A 21,445-nucleotide genomic window follows, 5' to 3' on the forward strand; every position below is an offset into this window, starting at 1 on the left:
CAAGTTTGTAGAAGATTTTGACGCGATACGAGTTGACTGTGATGAGTTATCCGCAATGGATTTTTTTCACATTTCTTTGATATATCGTGAACGAGCTAGCCGTGCTTCTGCCAAATGACCTGAAACTTTCAGAAAATCATTTTTTTTTTTCACCTAAAGGCACAAATCTAGGGGGTAGCGCGTTGAAAAAAAAGTTGTAAAAATCATCCCATACAAATGTAGGCCAGTCTACTGCACACTGCCGCATTTCCTCTAATTTGAGGATTTGAACTAAATTGAGGTATTTTGAAAAAATTCAAAACGTTTTTAACCTATTTTCTATTTAAACTAATTTCCTTATTCTTTGATACCTACAACTTCTATCAGCGAAACTATAATTTTCCGTGCGAGAAATATTGATAGAAGGTGATTTTCGTAGCTTGCCCATCGGAAAGTAAAATAATATTGACTTATGACCTATTAAGGAATCACTCGTTATAAATGTCAGTTGCGAGTCCGTCGCTTCCTGAACCCATGTCCGTGAGTTCGAGTCCAAGAGTACACAGTTGTACCGGATAAGATTTTTTCAATAACTGTCTGCCAATTGCAATGTTGGTATAAAGTCGCAAATGCCACAAAGATGGTAAAATGACTATAATCGAAACAAAAAATCTATTTTTTTTGAGCTTCATATCAGTGCAAAATAATAACAACGATTTTTTTATGATTCTCATTTGCAATTATAAGATCGAAAAATAAATATTTGAGTTTTTTTTTATTATAATTGCTATGGTCTTTAAACTGATTTTAGAGCTCTGATTTTTTATTATTATTCTGTTATATTTTGCAGAACAGAGATTCGAAAATATTGTGTTGTTTATATCAATTATGAAATTCATTTGTTGTTGTGAATCGTAGTTTAAGAATTCTCTTTCTAAGTCTAAATTAATTTCTGGAATAAAATAATGAAATATCTTTACTTTATAAATTTAAAAAATCGCATTTCTTGAAGAAGCATTAAATTTCTACAGAGATATTGAAAACAATGGTTTTGATTAAATGATCAACTTTCTTGATGATTGCGAGTAATTTGGACTTCTAAGGAAATGTTTGTTCTTTGATTTTTTTTTAAAATATATCTACGGAAATACCGAAATTTGACCAAATATTTAGAAAAATTAAACCAAAATGAATCTAAGAAATTTAAAACGCCCATTTGTGATGTCATGTGAGGTGACGTGATTTTCAGTATAATCAACTTTGTTTTTGTCTAATCTGAAACTGGATTATAACTTTCAATTCTAATTATTATTATGTAAATGATCTAGAAACAAAAATTGACGATATGATTGGTATGGATCTCATCCGAGTTCGGGAACAATATTCAAAATATTTTTTTTTGTATAATATGTTTTAGATTATGTTTATAATCTCATTATTTTTTTTTTTTTTGTTTCGATCATAGTCGTTTTACCATCTTTATGGCATTCGCGACTTTATCAACGATGCAGTTGGCGAGTCGTTATTGAAAAACTTATCCGGTACAACTGTGTTCGATGTTTACTCTTGGGCTCGAACTAGCGGACATCGGCTCAGGAGACAACAGACATGGCAACTGAGCTATATCACAAGCCCATAATCTCATTATGCTATTTGAATTTAAAACGAACACACACATAAATTTCATAATATTATTCATTTTAGAGTTTCATAGCTACCTAATTTATGATGGCTCAAAATGAATTCAAAATGTGATTTTTTTATACTAATATAAAATTTTTATTCTTTTTTACATGTACTCACTTTTTATTCTGAAATCAAAGTTCTGACATATTTTGATTTTGATTTTTTTTCATGATTTTCTCTCGATTTTGAAAACATTGAAAATTACAAAAAACCTAATAGGCAACAACAATAAACATTAGCAATGATATTTTTTTTTATTGTTCGATTTGTTTGGCTCATAATATATGTAAAGTATACCAGAGCAATTGCCGGCAAGTACAAACGAAGCTCTTTACCTCTATCAAAAATGTTCCAAAATAAACATCTTTTTCGGAAAACTTGAACGTTTCCCGCTGTTTCTTTAATACTCGTTCGACCTGAACTAAATAATTTTGATTCATTGGGATGAAATTTTGAATGATATTTGTTTATTGTTTATCTCATTTAGTTTTTGACATTTCAGCGAATTATGACATTTAAAGTAGAATTGGTAGAATAGACCCATTACAGGCGACCCCCACCATTTCTGCTGTTCTCATTTTTAATTTTTTTACAAAAAATTAAACTAATTTAGAAGTAATTTTTCAGACATCTCTTTTAATAATTGTTTTTCTACTTTTTTCTTCTTTTTCTACTTTTTACTGGGAACGTACGAATCGTAAATATCAATCACTATTTTTCATGAAATAAAAATCTGATGCTTACATTCTTAATCTATTAATATATCTTTTAGTATTGTATGATATTTACCTTAACTTTATTCACGATTTACTGTAAAAGTGCTCGAAAATTTCGTGACGTCACCGAGGAATGGGTCTTAGACTAAGGTTGCCAGAATTTTTTCCACTCCCATCCGGGCCTAGCAATACCGGGCATTTTTTCAAAAAAACCTGGCAAAATCCGGGCATGGATTTCAATTTTTCAAATCCAAAAACCGGGCAAAAACCGAGCAAAATATTGGTGTAATTATATATTAAAGCAAAGAAAAACTGCAAAAAAAAATGAAATTAATATTTAATTAATGTAATTGCAGACTTCCAAAAAGTTTTTGGAACACTTAAATGTTTAAAGGTTTATAAAAGTAAAGCAGCGAAATTATTTGAAACAACCGTTGAAAATTTCTATACCGTTAATCGATTTTGCTGAACTTACTCAAAAACTATGCTTTTTTTTGGTTTCTTTGTGAAAATTGTGAAAAAATCCAGGTAATATCCGGACTTTTTTCTCGATATCCGGGCAACCGGGCCGGACCGGACTTTCTCGAAATTTTGCATCAAATATCCGGGCAAACCCGGATAAAACCGGGCAATCTGGTAAGCTTATCTTAGACCCAAAACAAAATAGAAAGTGGAAAGAAAACAAATATTGAGTGAGACAGCTAGGGCTTTGTGTTGTGAACATCTTTAAACTTCTTGTGTTATTCTGAAACTTGAATCCATCTTCTTATTTGAAATTTTAAATTATCTAGTTAGTTTATTTGTTTTTATTATGCTTTCTGTCAAAATCGGGACTTGTAAGTAAAAGTTTATCAAGAAATTTAGAATTGAAATTTATTTAACCATCCAAAGCTGGTCGCCAAATATCCGCATCGAGGAAACTTTACCTGTAGATTGTAGGCGATCCCCTGGCCGCAAATTTTAAATGATTTTGTTTATTTTAGATTCATTGTGTAGGCATTTTTTTTCTAGTTTCGCAATATTTGAAAATAATGTCGATATATTTTAACAGGTTATCAGATATTGGTTCCGTAAGAATAAAGTCCAAAAAAATTTTTTTTATTTTTGAAATATTTAGAACTTTTGACAACTTTGCTATATTTCAGTGTTCTATTGATTTTTAGAATTGTCAAGAATAAATATTTCCAACGATGCATGAATATGTTGAGATCCAATGTAAGTTTTCACCGCTATCTCGGATCTTCGGGTAGAAAAAAAAACCTTACTTAAAAAAGTCATTCAACTTTTGTTTTGCTTTGCGGTATCTCATTTTTTAATGAACCGATTTTCATAATTCAAATTTTAGTTTTTTTTTCGTTCATTTGATTATCATTTCCATAGAACGTACTTAGTCACTCAAAAATCGCAGTCCTTCAGTAAATTGGAATGATGATTATGATGATTGAAATTTGCGCTTCGGGTCATTTAGCCTCAGACAGCTTTAAAAGGTTAAAGGGAATCACAAGAGAAAACAAATTGATTACCTTTATTGTGTTTTTAGTTTTTCTATTTAAATCATGTTTCACAGGCAATTGAAAAACAATTGATTTTTTGTTGCCTTACTATGTTATACATGTCCGTTTTCAATTTGTTACTTTATAAAAAACGAGAATTGAATTTTATTAACCCTCTAAACCTCGCTTTTAGACGGGATTTAACAATCGGCATCATTATTTTAACTTACTTTTTGCGTAGAATGAATCTTGAATGGTTGCAATTGGAAAAGTAATGAAATTAAGCTATTAAGCCCATGTGGCTATGTAATTTTTGGAAAAAAAATGTAAAAATTGTTTCTTAAACTATAAACTTTTTTCGTAGAACTATAATGGTATGTTAACATAAAACTTAACTTCTGTAAATTTTTCAGCGGAAAAAAATGGTTTTAAAAGGTTTAACATTAAATTTAGTTACAGTGTTAAAAAAAAGATAACAAAGATAGACTGCTTATAGACTACTGCTACGTTTCTGAAACGCCAATTGGAAAATTGATCACCCCAATGGCAAATTTGATTGCAATTTGTTCGGGAAGCATTCCCACGGAGTGGAAAATTTTGAAAATTTGAGGGTATACCGACTAGGAAGAGTTATAAATTTTTATGAAGTTCGAGCGTTTCCGTATGTTTTTAATGGGTTTTTTCCCGATTGAGGGTGGAAGGGAAGGGGGTGATCCCACCTAGAACCGCGATCAAACTTTTTGTTGAAGGTCATATTCATAGACGAATCATCTCTCAGCATTTATGCTCAAATACGACCTCTGTTCTCAACTACTCGTGGTTTTATCGTCTAATGACTTAACCTCATGATAAGGCAAGATCAGATCTTCTGCCCGTCGTGAGCCGTCAGAGAACACGCTCGGAGCTTACGCTACGACTAGCAAAAATGTCGTTCTACATCACCCCTATGACTGATTCGGCATCTAGATCCACTACCCGCCAGTTCAATACTGTTGTGCAGCACTTCTGGCAGTGGAAAGGAGAGTCTCATCGATTGCTGCGATGAGACGAATTTCAACCCTCCTCCTCAACACACGCTTTCGCAATCTCTCCTGAATGCCTCCGGGTGGCGCTTCTTATGAAGATAGGGTTGCTTCTCTTCAACATTCACCGGACCTTAATCGTCGCCTCCATTTGCTCGAGGACCTCTCTTCTGGCTTCCAACTCGACGATCCTCCAAAAGCTCTGGTCCACCATCCTGGCTCTGGTTCCTGATCCGATGACCTCCACCTGGCTGAAATCTGACGACCTTCCAGTTGGCTTCTGGTCTCGACCCCTTTTCTTCGGCTCGAAGCTTGCCCTGAGCCTCTACGCCTCCCAGTGGTTCAAGTTCAAAACACCTTTACTTGACTTTCCTGTGCGGCGACCATCCATGACACCGGCTTAAAGACCTTCTGTGATACCCGACTCATAAGTCCTCCAATTGCTCCTGATTCAACGACCACCACATGGTTCCTGACATGACGACCTTCCATGGCACCAGTACGACGACCTCCAAGTGGCTTTGACCCGACGACCTTCCAAATCGACCTCGGTTCGAAGACCTACCAATAGATTTCGGTTCGTTCAATGGATTCGGCCCAACGCCCTTTCGGGGCACCTGTCCGACATCCTTCCGTGTTTCCTGACCTATCGACTTCCAGATGACTTCCCGGTCCGATGACCTTACAGTTGGCTCTTGGTCCGAAAATTTTCCACGGTTCCCATCTCGTCAATACTTCAATGACCCCGGAAAAAAGACCTCCTTAAGGCTCTGCACAGATGACCTTCCAGTGGCTCTGATTCCTGCCTCTATGACCTCCCAGTGGTTTTTGGCTCGTTGATCTTCATTGGTTTCGGCTCCTTGTCCTTCCATTGGCTTCCTGGATGGATGACTGTCCTGTGTTGATTTCTCTTTTCTTTTCCACTAGTGCTAGATCCATAACCTTTATAATAGAGAAATCTTGATAACTAGCAGTTCGAACTTGGAATGAATTTTTTCTAACTTATCATGTCACTTACAGGAAAACCATTCTCATGGTTACTTTTCATATGATTGCGTGTGATGTTCATCGGTTGCTGTGATGAGACGAATCTCAACAAAAACCCCTTTCCTAACGATGTACAGTGTACACTGGTCAAATCTTAACCTCGCAGTCCAAGATCCGGCTCGAAGGACCAAATGTTTCATTTGTGGTCACTAAACGATCCAATATTCATTGTAAGTACTAGGAAAACCTTCAACGTGACTAGAAAAGGCTCCACTATTGTTCAACGGGCACGCGGGACTAGCGAAGTCCCACGACCTCTTAGTGAACACCCGGTTTAAGGACATCTCAATGACTTTGGATCAACGTTCTTCCAGTAGCTCAGGTTCTACGATCTTCACCTATCTCCCGAGTCCTCTCAATTGGCACGGCCCAACGACCTGGCTACATACTTATGCTGTTTCTTATAAAGTTATACAGGAACCCAGTGCGGTGTGTAACCTCAAAAGCAGTGAAAGCATGGTTCTTAATGCGTTGTACGATCTGACTTCTACACGCAATTTTTGGTAGGTGTAGTAACAATTTTAGCGTATGATTTTGAGCCACTCTAATGTTTTTAACATTTTGTACACAACTGAACATATTAAATCAATTAGGAGCCCTTGAATGTCTTTCAAAACAATCAAAATTTTTCAAAACCAACAAAATTTAGCTGTTTTTCTAAATCACAACTCTAAACATTTATTTCGTATTCACTAAATTCCTTCCTTTATCCTCTCCAGGACGTGGAAGAGCGCTTCCGCAAGGCGATGGTCGCCAACGCGCAGCTGGATAACGAACGGGCCTCCCAGAACTACCAGATACAGCTGCTCAAGGACAAGCTGGAGGACATGGAGGAATCGCACGCGCAGCTGCAGCGAGAGTTCAAGGACAAATGCCGGGATCACGACGCGCTCAAACGTGCCAACGAAAAGCTGTCCGAGGAGCTGAAGCTGGTACAGGGCCAGCTCACCGAACGGGACACCCTGATCGAGGAGCAGGGCCTGGTGATCGTGACGGTGGAAAACGAGGACGGCTCCGATGCGCGACGAGCACTAGTCACTACCGAGAACGCACAACTCCTCAAGTCCGTACAGGGTTCTTTAGGTGAGTGTCGATGAAATTTTTTAATCCTTAGAGATTGTTAAAATTTGTCATCATTTTTTTTCAGATGTAAGGCTTAAGAAATTCGCAGAAGAGAAACAAGAGCTGGCGAGTGAAGTGCAGACGTTACAGCAACAGCTGAAGGACATCAAATCCAAGGGCCGGAAGTACAGCTCCATCAACGGTTCCCTGGACGATGATGATTACGAGGATGCACAACGTAAGACGTTTTATTCTAGAAAATCCATCAACGGGAGTTCTAACCAAATTTATCTTTTGTTCAAAATACACAGGAGAAGCGAACAAACTGATCGCCGACTACAAATACAAGCTGCAGAAGGCGGAGCAGGAGATCGCGAACCTGCAGGCCAGCCTGGCCCGGTCCGAAACGCAGGTCATCCGGTACAAGAGCACGGCCGAGGCGGCGGAGAAAGCCGAAAGCGACCTGAAGATCGAGAGGAGGAAACTGCAACGGGAGGTGAGTGCCGCTTTACGCTACGCGTGTACCCGAAGTTATTTGCCGTAGTGCTTTCCGGCAGTATTTTCTTCCACTTATGGATAGATCGCATTTGATAGATATACTTACTGTTATCGTTTAACCTTGTGGATCAAACGGTGCAAATTAACGCGAACGACTGTGCGAAAATCCAGAGGCGTCAGCTGGGAAGATTCATTTGTAGAATAACTGTAGAATCTGATCAGGTTGAAATTAGTATTTTTGACATAGAACCGTTCAGAAACACGGCAGTTATATTGTCAGAATTGTCTGCGGATGACGCCACTGGATTTGTTTAGAGCGCGCTTGCCTGGAGAATTGTAGCTAGACCTCTATCTGATGCGCACCTATTTGTTCTATCTATTTCTACGTGATCATCATCATCTTTACCGCACCTGCGCCTGCAATTCGTCGCTGTCGTCTTTGCCATCGACTATAACGAGCAGCCAATTATCACCCAGTTCTGGGACGAATGCCACTGCCAGTAGTAGAAATGTCTCTCTAATGGAGGTACTCGTCGTTAGGCAAAACTAAGCAGAACAAGAATGACAACAGCAACAACAACAACTACACATTTAGTTTAGGTAGAATAAAGAAAAAAGCAAACAAAATACTAGCGAGGTTTGATGGCGACTATCGATTCGCGCGGTAATAAGTTGCCTCTTTCCCCCATCAAACCACCCTCATTTTTTTAGATAACGCGACAATTTTCGATTTAAGTCAAGTCACTTCAAACTATAACTAGGTAGGAACCTACATTTTTTTCAATTCCGATTCGCGCACATGCTTATTAAAAAGTCGCATCTATCAGACACAACAGGTCGAAAACAAAAGTGTGTGCAAACACGTTTGAATGTCAACGGGCGTTGGTAATAAACTAGGTAGTTCCGAACCATGAGTAATGATAATGAAACAAGATCGTTAGAAATCTGATAATTAGGAATCTCTTCTCGAAACTACACTACCTATAGCATCTGAAAAGGTAGCACATTTTTCCCTACTACTGGCAGTTGCAGTTTTCGAAGGCAATCTTCGGCACCTGTAAATTCTACATCATCTGTTGCTTTTAGAGCGCAAACCGAGTGAGCGAATGTGCCGATCAGGAGTAATATTTCTGCTACGTGTATGTCGCTCTGTAGAAATTGTAAGCCTACGTAGGTTACCTGTAAATAATGAAGTGCGGTTTGGCGTGACATTTTTTTCCTTTCTTTATTCCGTCCCGTTTGATAACAAATTTCTGCGACGGCGATCCCCCAAGTTCAAACGATCAAAGCAATGATCGGCGATCGATATGGGCGATTGTGTTTTTGTTTTAGGTTTTATTTTTTTTCTTGTTGATTTCTGTTCCGTTTTTTATTTCCCTTTATTCAATTGTTCTGAACTTGTCGCTTTATTGTTTTTTATTGATTTTAACAACATTTGTGTATTTTTGTTTTGTTTTAAGGTTTCCATTGTTTGAAATTGTTTATGTCCCCCCTTTTGTTATTAAAACCACCAATCATCCACGTCCGATTACAAAAGCATTTCTTTATCGATTCTAAACACGCCAGATTGCGAGCAAAATTGCAATCTTAGCTCTGAAACACGAATCCGTCATACCATTGGCATGAATCAATCATCATCATCAGCTTACCAGATACAGCTGGATCAGGCTTGTGAGAACGTCTGGTATTAAATATTTAACAAAACGAAAGAAAGATTCCAAGTTACAACATTTTTTTTCATAGTTCCTATATGCTTTAGAATTCATTTGTCTTTAGCAAGATTTGATACTGATAAAGTTCAGGAAAAATAATAGGAAAATTCAGAAACGGTATTAATTTAACGATTTGTAAAACTGAATCCTGTCAGAATTCTGCTCTTTGATTGATCGTATACCTACATGTCATTTCTGTCAATTTTGGTCAACGCTGCCAAACTCTGATTTGTTTAGATTATTACAAAAAAATGTATTAGCAGAATTCTTAGGATTAAGACATGTTGAACACTCTTAACTCTCATTAAACAACCGATCACATAAAATCGCGCAAGTAATCTCAAGAGGATAACTACATCAATCTGTTAACGATATTGAAAATTTGTTGAAAATACATTACGCTCGAAAGTGAATTGATTGATTTTCCTCGTTCAAAGCATGACTTTAAAAGAAAAATCTCCGAAGAAAACTAACCTTAATTGTTTGTGCTCCCTTTTCAGAACCGCGAAGCGATGGACCGGCTCGAGGAGCTGGAAACCTGCAACAATCACCTGCTGAAGCGACTGGACAAGCTGAAGAATGCCAAAAGCGCCCTGCTCAAGGACCTCTGATAGGTTTTACCTTATTTCAACCCAGTTATTCAGTCAGTCAGTCCGTCAGTTTCTGTTTGTTTTCGGGCACTCGTCTTACCGCGACTTCTTTCCTACTGAAAATCACAGAGAGACGATGCGGTTTCTCGGTTTCTAGGAATATTTCTTAGGAAAGAAACCCTTCTCGGATGCGCTTCTTGTCTCATCGTGTGTGTGCGAATTTTTATCCGGACAGTGCTGCAGCATGAGAGTAACAGCAACTGTAACTGAACACAGGCAGGGCCCGGTTGTCCTTTCTTTTTTTTTTACATTGTACAAATGTAACATGTTTCGTTTTAAAACCGCGGTCTCTAAAATCCAACCCCTTCTCAAATATTGTACATTTTTTACCGTGTTATTGTTTCTCAAGAAATAGCTTGTTGGTTAACAAATAAAAAGCAAAGTAAGAAAAAGCTTCGGAATACAACAATGTGTAACATACACAGTAAACGAAAATTACCGAGTTCGGTAATTTTTTTACCGAAATCCTAACATGTGTAAATCGTTAAACTGTTCGGTGAATTTTTCGGTAAAAAATAAACGAACATCGGTAAATGAAGAATCGATTTACCGATGTTCGTTTATTTTTTACCGAAAAAATTACCGAACATTTTAACGATTTACACATGTTAGGATTTCGGTAAAAAAAATTACCGAACTCGGTAATTTTCGTTTACTGTGTAAGATTGTGTAGTAAATTATAAGAAAGTAAATACACTCATGGTTCATAACTATCGCGTAATTCGTAATAATTGACCACTAGAAAGTTTAACGACACTGAAAAAAAATATGTGCACTTACCGCTAAGTAGGTTTTGTATAGTAAATGAAGAAACAAACAAATGTAAACCACACAACAACAGCTAAACACTAACGAAATTGTATCGAAGTGTGACGGTTACAGTTTAGAAATAAGAGTTAAAAAACTTAATTCAAATTTCATCTGCATACTCTGCCAAATGATGATGATTTCGTTTGTGGAGCAAACGAGTAAATTATAACACTGAACACAGATAAAACAACCGGAATAGATCAGTTTGTAGAGTGAATATCCTTAAAACGAACAAACTAGACTGTCATTTTTTTTTGTTCACATCAGTAATACAGACACATAAGTGTTTGTTTGTGAAATTATCTCAATGCGTTAACAATCTTTCTTTGAGAAATAGTAGGGTCATTTTTCGAACCAAACGTCATTCTGACCATCTTTAAATGTTAGTTTTTCGCTTCAAAACTGGATGAAATAGCATGCTTAATACCAAGAACATGGTTCAATCTTTCTAATAATCTAATAATCTAATAATAGATGTTTGAAATGATGGATTAGATTTTTTTTTTCATTACAATAATTCTTTAAGAAAGTGCCGTGTCATTTCTCAAGCCAAACGGTAGTTTCAGAAATCTGTACCTAATGTTTTCTGAGGGTAAACATCGGCAAAGTTCTTTTAATTTCCTTCATCATTAGATCTTCCGTTTCTTGAGTCATTAGAAAAAGTGCGTAAAACTAGCAAAAGATCCACAAAAACTAACATCTGATCGCTTTGTCTGAATTGTAACTATCAAGTTCATCGAAGTGATACTAACGATTTGCCAAGTTTACACTTAAGCTTTGGAAAATAACCTTAGCGGTAGATAAACTTAAGCGGAACAAAAATTAACGAAAATAAAAACAATCAAAAATCATTTTATAAGACATCATCATCATCGTCAGGTTAGTGTTGTTTCTAGTTAGGACGTCATCAACGGTCCCTCCATTTTGGAACCCGTGAGCAGATTTTACCAAAAATATCAATCAGAAGTTTCGTTTGATATTTCTTTATGTTTAAAAGTAAAAACAAAGAAAAAATCTAAAATTAACAACACATTACCACATTTTTGGTTCCTGAGCATAGGGTAACGTGGCTTTCCCAGGCTTCAACACAATGCCTTCCTAATTTGTTAACTATTGTGTAGAAATCTTAATTTTGCTCATCATTTTTTGTTTGTTTGTTTTGTTCCATTTTCAATGGAATGCTAAATATGAAGTAACGACACTTTTTATCTACTGCCATAAGATTTGATTGAAATTATTTTCTACTTTGTTTTAAAAAACTAAACGCATAATCTACACACATGAACACATCCTCAAGAATAATCAGGCTTATTTATTTTCATTCAACAAAAAAAATGACCTTTATTAGTCGTTAGCGAGTAACCTAAAATTGAGAGAAAAAAAAACCAAGCGCCTAAATAATGTGTAAATTTAATTTGTACATTTCATCAAATCGGAATCAGATTTCCTTCCTCAAAAGAAACAAAAATGTAACGCAAAGTAAATAGGTATCATTATCAAACTATAGGCGAGATAATAAAATAAGCAAAAAAAAACACGTAGAAAAACAATTGGCAAATCACAATTTTGCTTTCCTGTACAGCTAATCAATCAGAGCCTCCCCCTAGTTTTCCTTTCCCTCTCCCCTAGAATCTAGCCTATAAATGCTTGTAGCGCCCTCTTGAGATTAAGTAAACACGTATATAAATCTTTAAATTAGGCAACTGAACAAATTATGCTTGTTGTAGGTTTTGATGGAATGAAGAGGAAAAAATAATAAACTGAAATTTGTTTCTAGTTGAACTGAGCTCCCCCAACTCCTGGCTCCCCGGGAAGACGTTTCTCTTACCAAAACAAGAGTCAACAAAGACATGTTTGACGGAGACGGAGTTGGGGATGCCAATCCTAAACTGATTTTTTTTCTTATAGCTACGTTGATTAATGCAAAAGGAATAGGAACTTTAAAGGTTCCTCTTCTCGCTGTAAAGGGAAATGTGAAACCAAATCGTGATTCTGAAAATTGAAATTAACCCCCAAAATACAAAAAGTAAAAAAGAAATAATAAATAAACAGCAGAAATAACAACAAAAAACTCCCCCGTGCTCCCGAAGACATAAAAAAATACAAACGCAAACAAATAGTTGAAAAAAAAATCAGAACCCATCAATACACCCTGGAAGTGTGTAATAACAGAAAAAAACATGTGTCGAAGAATGATGTGACAAAATACATAAAACGGATGAAAGCAGCAAACACGGAGCGATTCATTATTTTTACTAAAGCATCCCGAAAGCATTTGATCCTACTTGCCGACGATAGCTCCAAGGCAGAAGGTATGTCTCAGAACTTCAGAAGCAGTCCACTTCGAAAATATCAAGTCGATGAACTTCAAAGCAAAAAATCCAAGGCAACTATAAAATGCCGATTAATAAGTAAGTTTTCTTTTAGAAAATGCAATGAAATTCGCAACTATCGGTTTGTCGGTAATCTCGCTAATAAAAAGTTTTTTTTTCGCAGGTTTGATAAACTTAGTGCCTGCAATTGAGGTTTTAGCAATTTTGTGGTGCCCTCAGTTTTAGACGTATTTTTGGTGAGTACAAATTATGTTTTTCTATAGTTTTTTTCTTCTATTTTTTCTATTTCAAGCACAAAAAAAAACTAAATGTGTTCAAATGTATCATATGAGTACTTTTTTATGGATAGTCTATTAAATGGCACAAAAATGTGCCCGACAATATAAAGGCACCGCTTCGATTTGGGTAGTGTGAAGAGATATCAAAATACTTCATCTGAAGAAAGCAGAAATGCTGAATATTTACGGTAGAAACGTAGTAAAATATATAGTTGCATACTTAGATCGTTACGCTAGTCAAATGTGTTTCCTGATCATATCCTTTCACCCAAACCTCCAACCTAAATTTGTTTTTGCTAGGATGCAAAGGTAACCTCGGTCCTGAAGCGCAATAATTTTCTTTTAATCCATTCTCTCTTTTTCAAACCTATCTTTTGACTATTAGGACGTGGCCGGCGCCGTTATTGATGTTAAATAAGAGAGCATCAGTTTTGGGCATTGTGAATGTACAGCCAATTCTAGGTTCCTTTCTTTTGACCTCTGAACCAATTTGATGACCTCGGTCAATCACGGAGTAGCAACCATTGGTGAAGTGGAACTTGTTCTACTGTGCCACGTCTGCGGTCGTGGAATTTGAAATGCAAATTTTGAATTCTTTTTGAAAAAAGATTTTTTTTAATAAAATTTTGATAAAGCATTTCAGGTTAAACGATTAATGGTGGATGTGAGTAGTCAATCAAACTGAGCTAAGTTAAGTTAAACTAAGAATGCAAAAATTCTCAATGTTTAATCGATAGCTCGATAACAACTACATTTACTACACAAATTTTCTTCCAAAACGCGAATCCGTGCACTCATGGTCAATAACAGTATTTTAATGAAATCTATTCTTTCGTTTCGCCATCAAACCCCGGTTGTAACGAACCCGATGATAACAAACTGAAAAGGCTACACATCGATAGATCCGTTTCTGAGCTAAAGGGAGCTTATCTGAACGCTCACATACCATTTGTTTTGTTCGTTCGCACTGCAAGTTTCCGTTTGTGGGGCGAATCAAGCTTGGCCTACTAAGACCAGGCCCACCAATGGTTGCTAAACCTCGAATCGAGTACATTCAGCAACATATCTATCAACCCATCATCGCACCAACAGTCAGTAACGTGATTCGAGATTTAGCATTCGAGCAGTAGGTTGTTACAGGATGCGTTTATTTAGCAACCCGGTAGCAACGCAGCCGGTCGTCGCTATCAGAAAATAAAAAAACACAAATACCAACCTGGATGGCAACAATGGGTGCGAAAATCAGTAAGTAGATAAAAACGCAACCAATCAAAACACCTAAAATACCGACCAAAATAGCAATACCCGGTAGGCTTGGTCTTAACAGTTGGCCCGTGCTCAAACAAAAATTTGGTATGTGATGATAATGCTTCTAATAAATTCTATCCGCTCATTTTCACCATCTTTAATTTCTTCTAACTTTCTATAAGTCTATAAAATTTCATAATCTTAATATGTTCCAACTAGAAAGGACATCAATTTTCACCGATAAGGTTGATAAACTAAGTAACAAACATAAATTACGGTGGTTACTTCATAATTTTTTTTTAAATTCTGTGATTAGAACCCAAAATTCTGGGATGATTTTCATATGAAATTCATTGTAATATCATGTGAACCATCAACAAATTGGAACATTTTTACAGTTTTATTAGCAAAATTTAATTTTCATAACGAATGTCTGAATTTTTTCATGAATTAGAGCTAGAAATCCAAAATTATTTGAAAGGGAATTGGCTGCTCGGTTGACGCCTGTCAAGCTGCTCTACCATACAATTGATTGCCAAGCGATCTTATCAATCCTTTGCGTTTGGGATCATCCAGAGAAACGGTATAGACGACTTGACTTTTTCGCTCGACGACGATACCTTGGGCCCAGTGTTGCTGATTTCGGCAAACACTTTGTCATTTGGCTCTAGCAACCGTTGCTTGGAACCGTGCTTCTGGTTGCACTGCTTGTTCTGATTCCTAATCGCCAAAGTTGGTTGAGGCCTGAAACGCTTCATCAAATTTCTTGGTTTGATTTGCCAAATAAAGTGAATAAATCAGGGCATTTTTCAATGGAATCCGGGCAACCGGTCCTAAATTTTGTATTAAATATCCTGGCAAACCATGATAAAACCGTACAATCTGGGAACCTTAACAATGTATCATTGGCTTTGGTAAACGACAGTTCTAACACACTTGGTATAAGTATAAGGCCAGTTCAGGGCCGTAGGAAGAACCGACTCATGGGGGGGGTTTTGGTGACTATTTTTTTTCAATGATTATTTGTCTAACAACACAAGATTAAAAAAATCAAATTGTGTTTGTAACTATATGATTATTCATTTATAAGTACTCATTGATAGTTTTCGTATGAAATTGTAACTTAATAGAAGACAAGAATGCCACAAGGATGGTAAAGTGTCATTTATAAAACCACAAAAAAGTAACTTTAGAAAAGTGGTCCTTAGCCTAAAGGGTGAGCTAAATTTAAAAAAATGAAACCTCCAGTAACAATATATGAAATTTGCTTTCAACGACGGTTAAAAATTTAGAATTTGTTTAAAAGTCTGGTAGATCAAAGTTATTTGGTTTGAGCATAGGATAAGTTCTTTGGATAGTAGCCTTCAATTTTTTATAAAAAAAAACTTATTCTATACTCAAATCAAACAAGCACAATCTTCTAAACCCTTATGCGAATTCCAAGATTCTATCCTTTGATGAAAATAAATAAAATTCCTAAAAACAGTAAGAGATAAAAAAAAATTTCGAATCAAATTTACTTGATGCAAACTTGGACTAAATTTATGATTTTAGTTTTAAATTTGGCTTTAAAAAAGCTGCAGTATTAATAATGTTAAGCAATACACATAAAAACTAAACAAAAATGTGCAGATTTTTTAGGCGAAGATCAGGTACATGTTTCTTAAACAGGAAATATTTTTAATAAAGAATCAGTTTTATACTAAAAATCTTGTAGTTGATTTTTTTTTTAAATTTTGTGTATTCACAATACACAATCCAACTGGCCTGCTGTGTTTAGGAATGTGTTGATCAAAAGTCGATCACGCTTCCTATACAGAGTAGTCTGTTGTACGGCAAAAGCGTACCACCACACTTTCATGCTTTCCAATAAAAAATGCCCTAGACTTACAGTTTCAACACCTATCCAAACTTTGTCCTACGAAGCTCATCTGATGCTTGCCTATCCGCCTATTCTTCATTCCTTTACAAAAATTCTACCTAGCATTTTCATCTCGCCGCACGTGTCAATGAACATGATTAAATTAATAAATTTATCGGCGATTAAAACTTATAATCAGCCCGATTTATCATGCAACTTTCACCTGAAGACACCAAAGTGGGCCAATGTCTCCTTTAAGAGTTATGAAAGAATCTCTTTTTTGCATCGAAAACAAACAATGGTCGAACAACTGCACTCACATAGGAAGGTAACGCGCGCTTTTAACAACACGAGAACAAAGGTCAAAGCAGGTAACAAACACTATTTGTTCGTGCCTTGTAGAGTTTTTACAGCATAACTGACTTCAAGTTTTAACCAGTAATTAAATAGCGTATTCCCCAAGCAACCAAAAGTCTACTTTTTGAGAACTTTAAAGTTGGTATGATGAAAAACAATCTACTTGTTATGAACTTCTCATTTTTTACACGTGAAGTAGCTATCAAAGGGTTGCAAGCCTTTTTGTATAGTTCGAAAAAAATCTCTTTTGTACTCTTTCGTAAACTTGAAAGATTTTAATTAGTTCCAACAGGCGTTCAAAAGCAACTTCGCATTATAGGAACTTTTAAGTAGATTTGAAGGCTTAATTCTACTTGTTTTGAACTTCAACACATGTTTGCATAAATAAACACATCGTTACTTGGGAAACGAAAATGTTATTATTATCTAATTATTTAATTAAGGATATTTTACCAACTTTTGGCATTCGTGTCCGAGAAATTTTTAACAACTTGAAAGTGGGAATAAAGTAGAAATTAAGTACCGGAAAGTCGTTTTAAAGAAAATCATCACATCAAGTAAAATCGTTGCCTACTCATGATGTTTATATGGAGCAGCAAGTATGGTGCTCGATTTTCAAGCGGTGAGCTCGGGTTCGAGGCTTGGTAAGAACATCTTATTTAGATATCAGTTAGTAACAACAAGTATGGTTGATTAATATGAATCAAATTAGCAGCGGCCTTGAGAAGGCATTGAAAAGTTTTATCGATGTTTTGTACTGCTCTTGTAAAAGTGCTTTTTGAAGCTGATTTGAAGTTGTTTAGCAATTTATGCGAACTTTTTGTCAACTTTAGAGTTCGTTTAGCTACTTAAAAATTGAGCTGAAAAGAAGTTGTATTAGCATACTCGATTAAACTGATCAAACCTGATAGAGGAATGTTATCCGAACTGATAATGGACAGTGGAACACTGAAGATTCTGTCAGTTCAAATGCCCTTACCTTGCCTACCGAATTTGGTTCCATTTCCTCTAAAAGCTCTAATGTTATGCGATTGTAAAGGAGCCCCCCTTTCTCCTTCCTATGACCCCACTGGAAGGAAGCAGTAGTACTATATATTCAAAGAAAAATTCTTCGTACTCAGATACCCTCCAAAGCCAAATTTAGTTCCACTTGCTGGTTAAGTTCTCGAGTAATGTAAAAATTGTATGGGAGCCCTTTTTCCCTTAAGTTTCCCACTGGAAGAACAGAGGGTTATCAAAATATCATACAAACATTTCTCGTATTCAAATACCTTCCCATACCAAATTTGGTTCTATTTGCTTGATTAGTATTGTATTCTTCGATAAGTAAAACATGGAAAATAATGAATAAAGTATTTATTACGTCTTGTTTCTATCGCGGTCAGAATACGACTGATGAAAATTTTCTAGTTTGTTACTGCATAGCCATGACAGCAAGTCATGGCTATCTAGACTATTCCTTGATATCTCCCCCTTTAAGAAAGATCGTAGTGCATCAGCCAACTAAGAAGCCTCCGATTTTGGACTAAACGGTCAGGAAACTGGGAATGGATAGTGGCAGAAGGCTGGATGAAACTATCGTCATGGAGTTGCTTCGTGTTCATTTCAGTTGGGCTCGGAATCTGCGGCTTGGCAAGATCCAGAGTTGTTCGAACCGGTCTTTTCAGGAAAAGTTTAGCAGGTGTCTTTCCTTCGGGAGCGTTTTGTTCGGTGTGGAACGGTACGTGGACAACAGAATTTGAAGATGCTGGATAGTGTCCCTGCTTTCCCCCTTGACGAGCTTCTTAAGATCCCTTTTTAGTGCGTCTACAAACCTATTGGCTTGTCCGTTTGACTACGGGTGATGCGGAGCTGTGATCACGTGGCAGACTCCGTTTGATTCGCAGAACTGCTTGAACGTTGAGCTCACGAACTGGAAACTGATGCATGTTACCAGGGTACGTGGATATCCATACCTTGCGAAGGTTTCTTGAAGGATCTCCAGTGTTGCGGTGGTTGTCGTACTGCGGGAACGGAAAACTTTGGGTTACTTGGAATAGGCGTCAACGATAGGTAGTAGTAGCCATCCACAGGACCAGAGTAGCCGACATGGATGCGCTCCCATGGCTTCGTTGGAATCGGCCATGACTCCAGATTGGTTTTCCTCGGAGATTTTGCGGCGCAGAAACTGCAACGTCGAATATTGGATTTCTGCTGCACGGACTGGATCAGTGTGTTGAATGGGACCGACCAGAGATTGAACTGATCAATCGTCTCGATGCCAAAGACGTTGAGATCCGGGTTGGTTGAAATGAAAACTCGGCCTTGCTTGGTGGTACCATGGACGGTGATGTTTGCAAGGAATTCACCGATGATACCAATCTCGTCTCCTGATGCGCTGACAGCTACTACAACTTCCGGCTCTTGAATTGCTGGTTGACAAATTGTTTCCCAGACCTGTTCGGAGATGATTGTAATGTCCGACGTACAGTCTAGTTGTAACTGGACTGGGAAGTTGTTGAGATCCACTTTGATGTATTTCCGTTTAGTGGAGTGGTCCAATCGATTAACCAAAGTGCCATTGGATTTGAAGGTGTTCTTGGGCTTTGGTTGGTCGACCGGCTTGAATGGTTTCTGCTCAGCAGAGGAACAATAACCATTTTTGTGTCCCTTCTTCTTGCACTTGCTGCAATAACGATGTTGATAAGGGCAATCCCTGACGTAATGTTGGTCTCCACACAACCAGCAGGGTGTTTTCGGGACCTTCTTGCTAGCAGGCTTCGAATGATGGGTGATGCTGTTGACGTTCTTGTCGTTTCCCCCCTTCTCGATCATTTTTGTGTCTTGTTTGACGTTGATGATCCGATTGCACTCCTCCACTAGGTTTTCCAGCGTCAGAGTGGTTCCATCACCGGCGGGCGCGGACTCCTTCAAGCTTGCCAATCAATCGTGTCCGGATGTCTGCATCGCGTGGTGACTGGAGACCACAGACGAACCGGACCGCCTTAAATTGATCGTTGGAGAGCGTCGTCAACTGGAACGCTTCACAGTGTTTGTTGATGGAGGCTGCGTAGGTGGAAAAATCATCAGCATCGTTCTTCACGTACTGAAGACACTGATAGCGAGCGTTGAAGAGCGATGTTTGCCTTCCGAAAAGTTTCATCAATTTCGTGACGGTTTCTTCGAAACGGAATTCTCGGGGGTGCATTGGCAGAATGCTATTCACGTAGCGTTCGTGGAACTGCGTGCCAATTTTACGGAGAAGCAACCTCACCTTTGCGTTGTCGTCCAACTGCTTGCCGTCTTCCTTGAAAACGTCTTCGAAGCGCGCACCAGGATTAAAAAATATTCCGCCATCATGATCGTACCGGAACTCGTCGATACCAGTTGCGAGGGACTCGATAATTCGCTCACTGCCAGCTGGATTGGCGTTCGTCCGTTGGAGATCTGCAATCTGCCGCTGCTGGTTTGTGATAAGCTGGATAATCGCGCCTCGAAAAGCCTTCTCGGTCATCTTGAATCGGTTGTTGCTTGAAGGTTTCAGGAATAGGAATTGGGTTGCTTTCGGACGTTCTTGAAATTCCTCGTCGCCAAAAGAATGTTGTATTCTTCGATAAGTAAAACAAGGAAAATAATGAATAAAGTATTTATTACGTCTTGTTTCTATCGTGGTCAGAATACGACTGATGAAAATTTTCTAGTTTGTTACTGCATAGCCATGAAAGCAAGTCATGGCTGTGAGATATGAGTTATGAAATCATATCATACATATATTCTTTTAGTTGTACAATGCAACTGGCAGCCCTGTTTGCCAGCATGATAATATCTGCCATTGTTCACATCTGTCTCGCTCTGACCATCTCCTTCTCGCCAATGCGCTTTGCGCCACGGCTTCGGCATTCGTTCGTCGGTCGCTCGACTCAACCCGTCGTCCTCTTTCGCCGCCAACCACACAACAGATGAGACAAGACGCTGTTCGAACGAAGGATTTCAGTCCGTCGCACCGGTCTGCCTCCCCGGAACCGGTTCCACAATGGCTATTTCGACTATTCCTTGATAATTAGTTTTCCAATTATGCTGAAAATTGTAAAAGACCCCCTTCCCTCTTTCTATCTCTCCACTGGAAGAAGGGAGGGACACCAATCATTCATAGATCCATTTCTCGTACCGAAATATCCTTTTAAGGCAAATTTGGATCTGTTTGCTCGAATAGTTCTCAAGTTATGCAATAAAAAAGGTATGAAAGCCCCCCTCTTTCCTTCCTGAAATAATCATAGGAACATTTCTCGTACTCCAGTACCCTAACATGCCAAATTTGGTTTAATTTTCTCAATCAGTTCAGGAGCTATGCAAACATTTGTCTTTTCTTTGAGAGACCTCCTTTCCCCTCCAGTGAGAGAGAGGGGTTTCAAACATAATATTTTCATGAAATAGGGCGAGAAATCCAAAGTTAATAATGATATAAACATTTATAATTTTGTAAAACAAGGAATAAAATCCAGAAAACCAGTGAAATCTGTGAAATTTTTCAAAAATCTGTAACCTGTGACACAGATTTTGTGACGAAATGTTGCTCAAAATTCCGTGATATTATAGATTCTTTTGATTTCGGCAACCTTGAGGACGCCTAGTAAACCAAGAAAAGAAGCAAACTTAAGATTAGAGGGATAATTTCACAACATACAACGATTGATAAGACTTGTTTTTATTTTTC

At 37.5% G+C, this 21,445-nt stretch overlaps 1 protein-coding gene across 9 annotated transcripts in view; it reads left to right on the plus strand.

Annotated features, from left to right (window-relative positions):
* The window catches only part of LOC129743050 (leucine-rich repeat flightless-interacting protein 2), a 154,541-nt gene extending 144,189 nt beyond the window's left edge, over positions 1-10,352 (plus strand). For 4 of the 9 annotated variants that reach the window (XM_055735020.1, XM_055735012.1, XM_055735038.1 and 1 more), the window contains 4 exons: positions 6,663-7,026; positions 7,091-7,243; positions 7,317-7,501; positions 9,716-10,332. In XM_055735020.1, the coding sequence (XP_055590995.1) occupies positions 6,663-7,026; positions 7,091-7,243; positions 7,317-7,501; positions 9,716-9,826 (813 nt within the window). In that variant the 3' untranslated portion in view covers positions 9,827-10,332. Of the gene's footprint in view, positions 1-6,662; positions 7,027-7,090; positions 7,244-7,316; positions 7,502-7,965; positions 8,664-9,715 lie in introns of all 9 variants that reach the window. The other 5 variants (XM_055734999.1, XM_055734994.1, XR_008736588.1 and 2 more) reach the window with 4 other exon arrangements.
* The last annotated feature ends 11,093 nt before the right edge of the window (positions 10,353-21,445 follow it).

Source organism: Uranotaenia lowii, chromosome 1 (genome assembly GCF_029784155.1).
Source record: "Uranotaenia lowii strain MFRU-FL chromosome 1, ASM2978415v1, whole genome shotgun sequence".
Taxonomy (NCBI): domain Eukaryota; kingdom Metazoa; phylum Arthropoda; class Insecta; order Diptera; family Culicidae; genus Uranotaenia; species Uranotaenia lowii.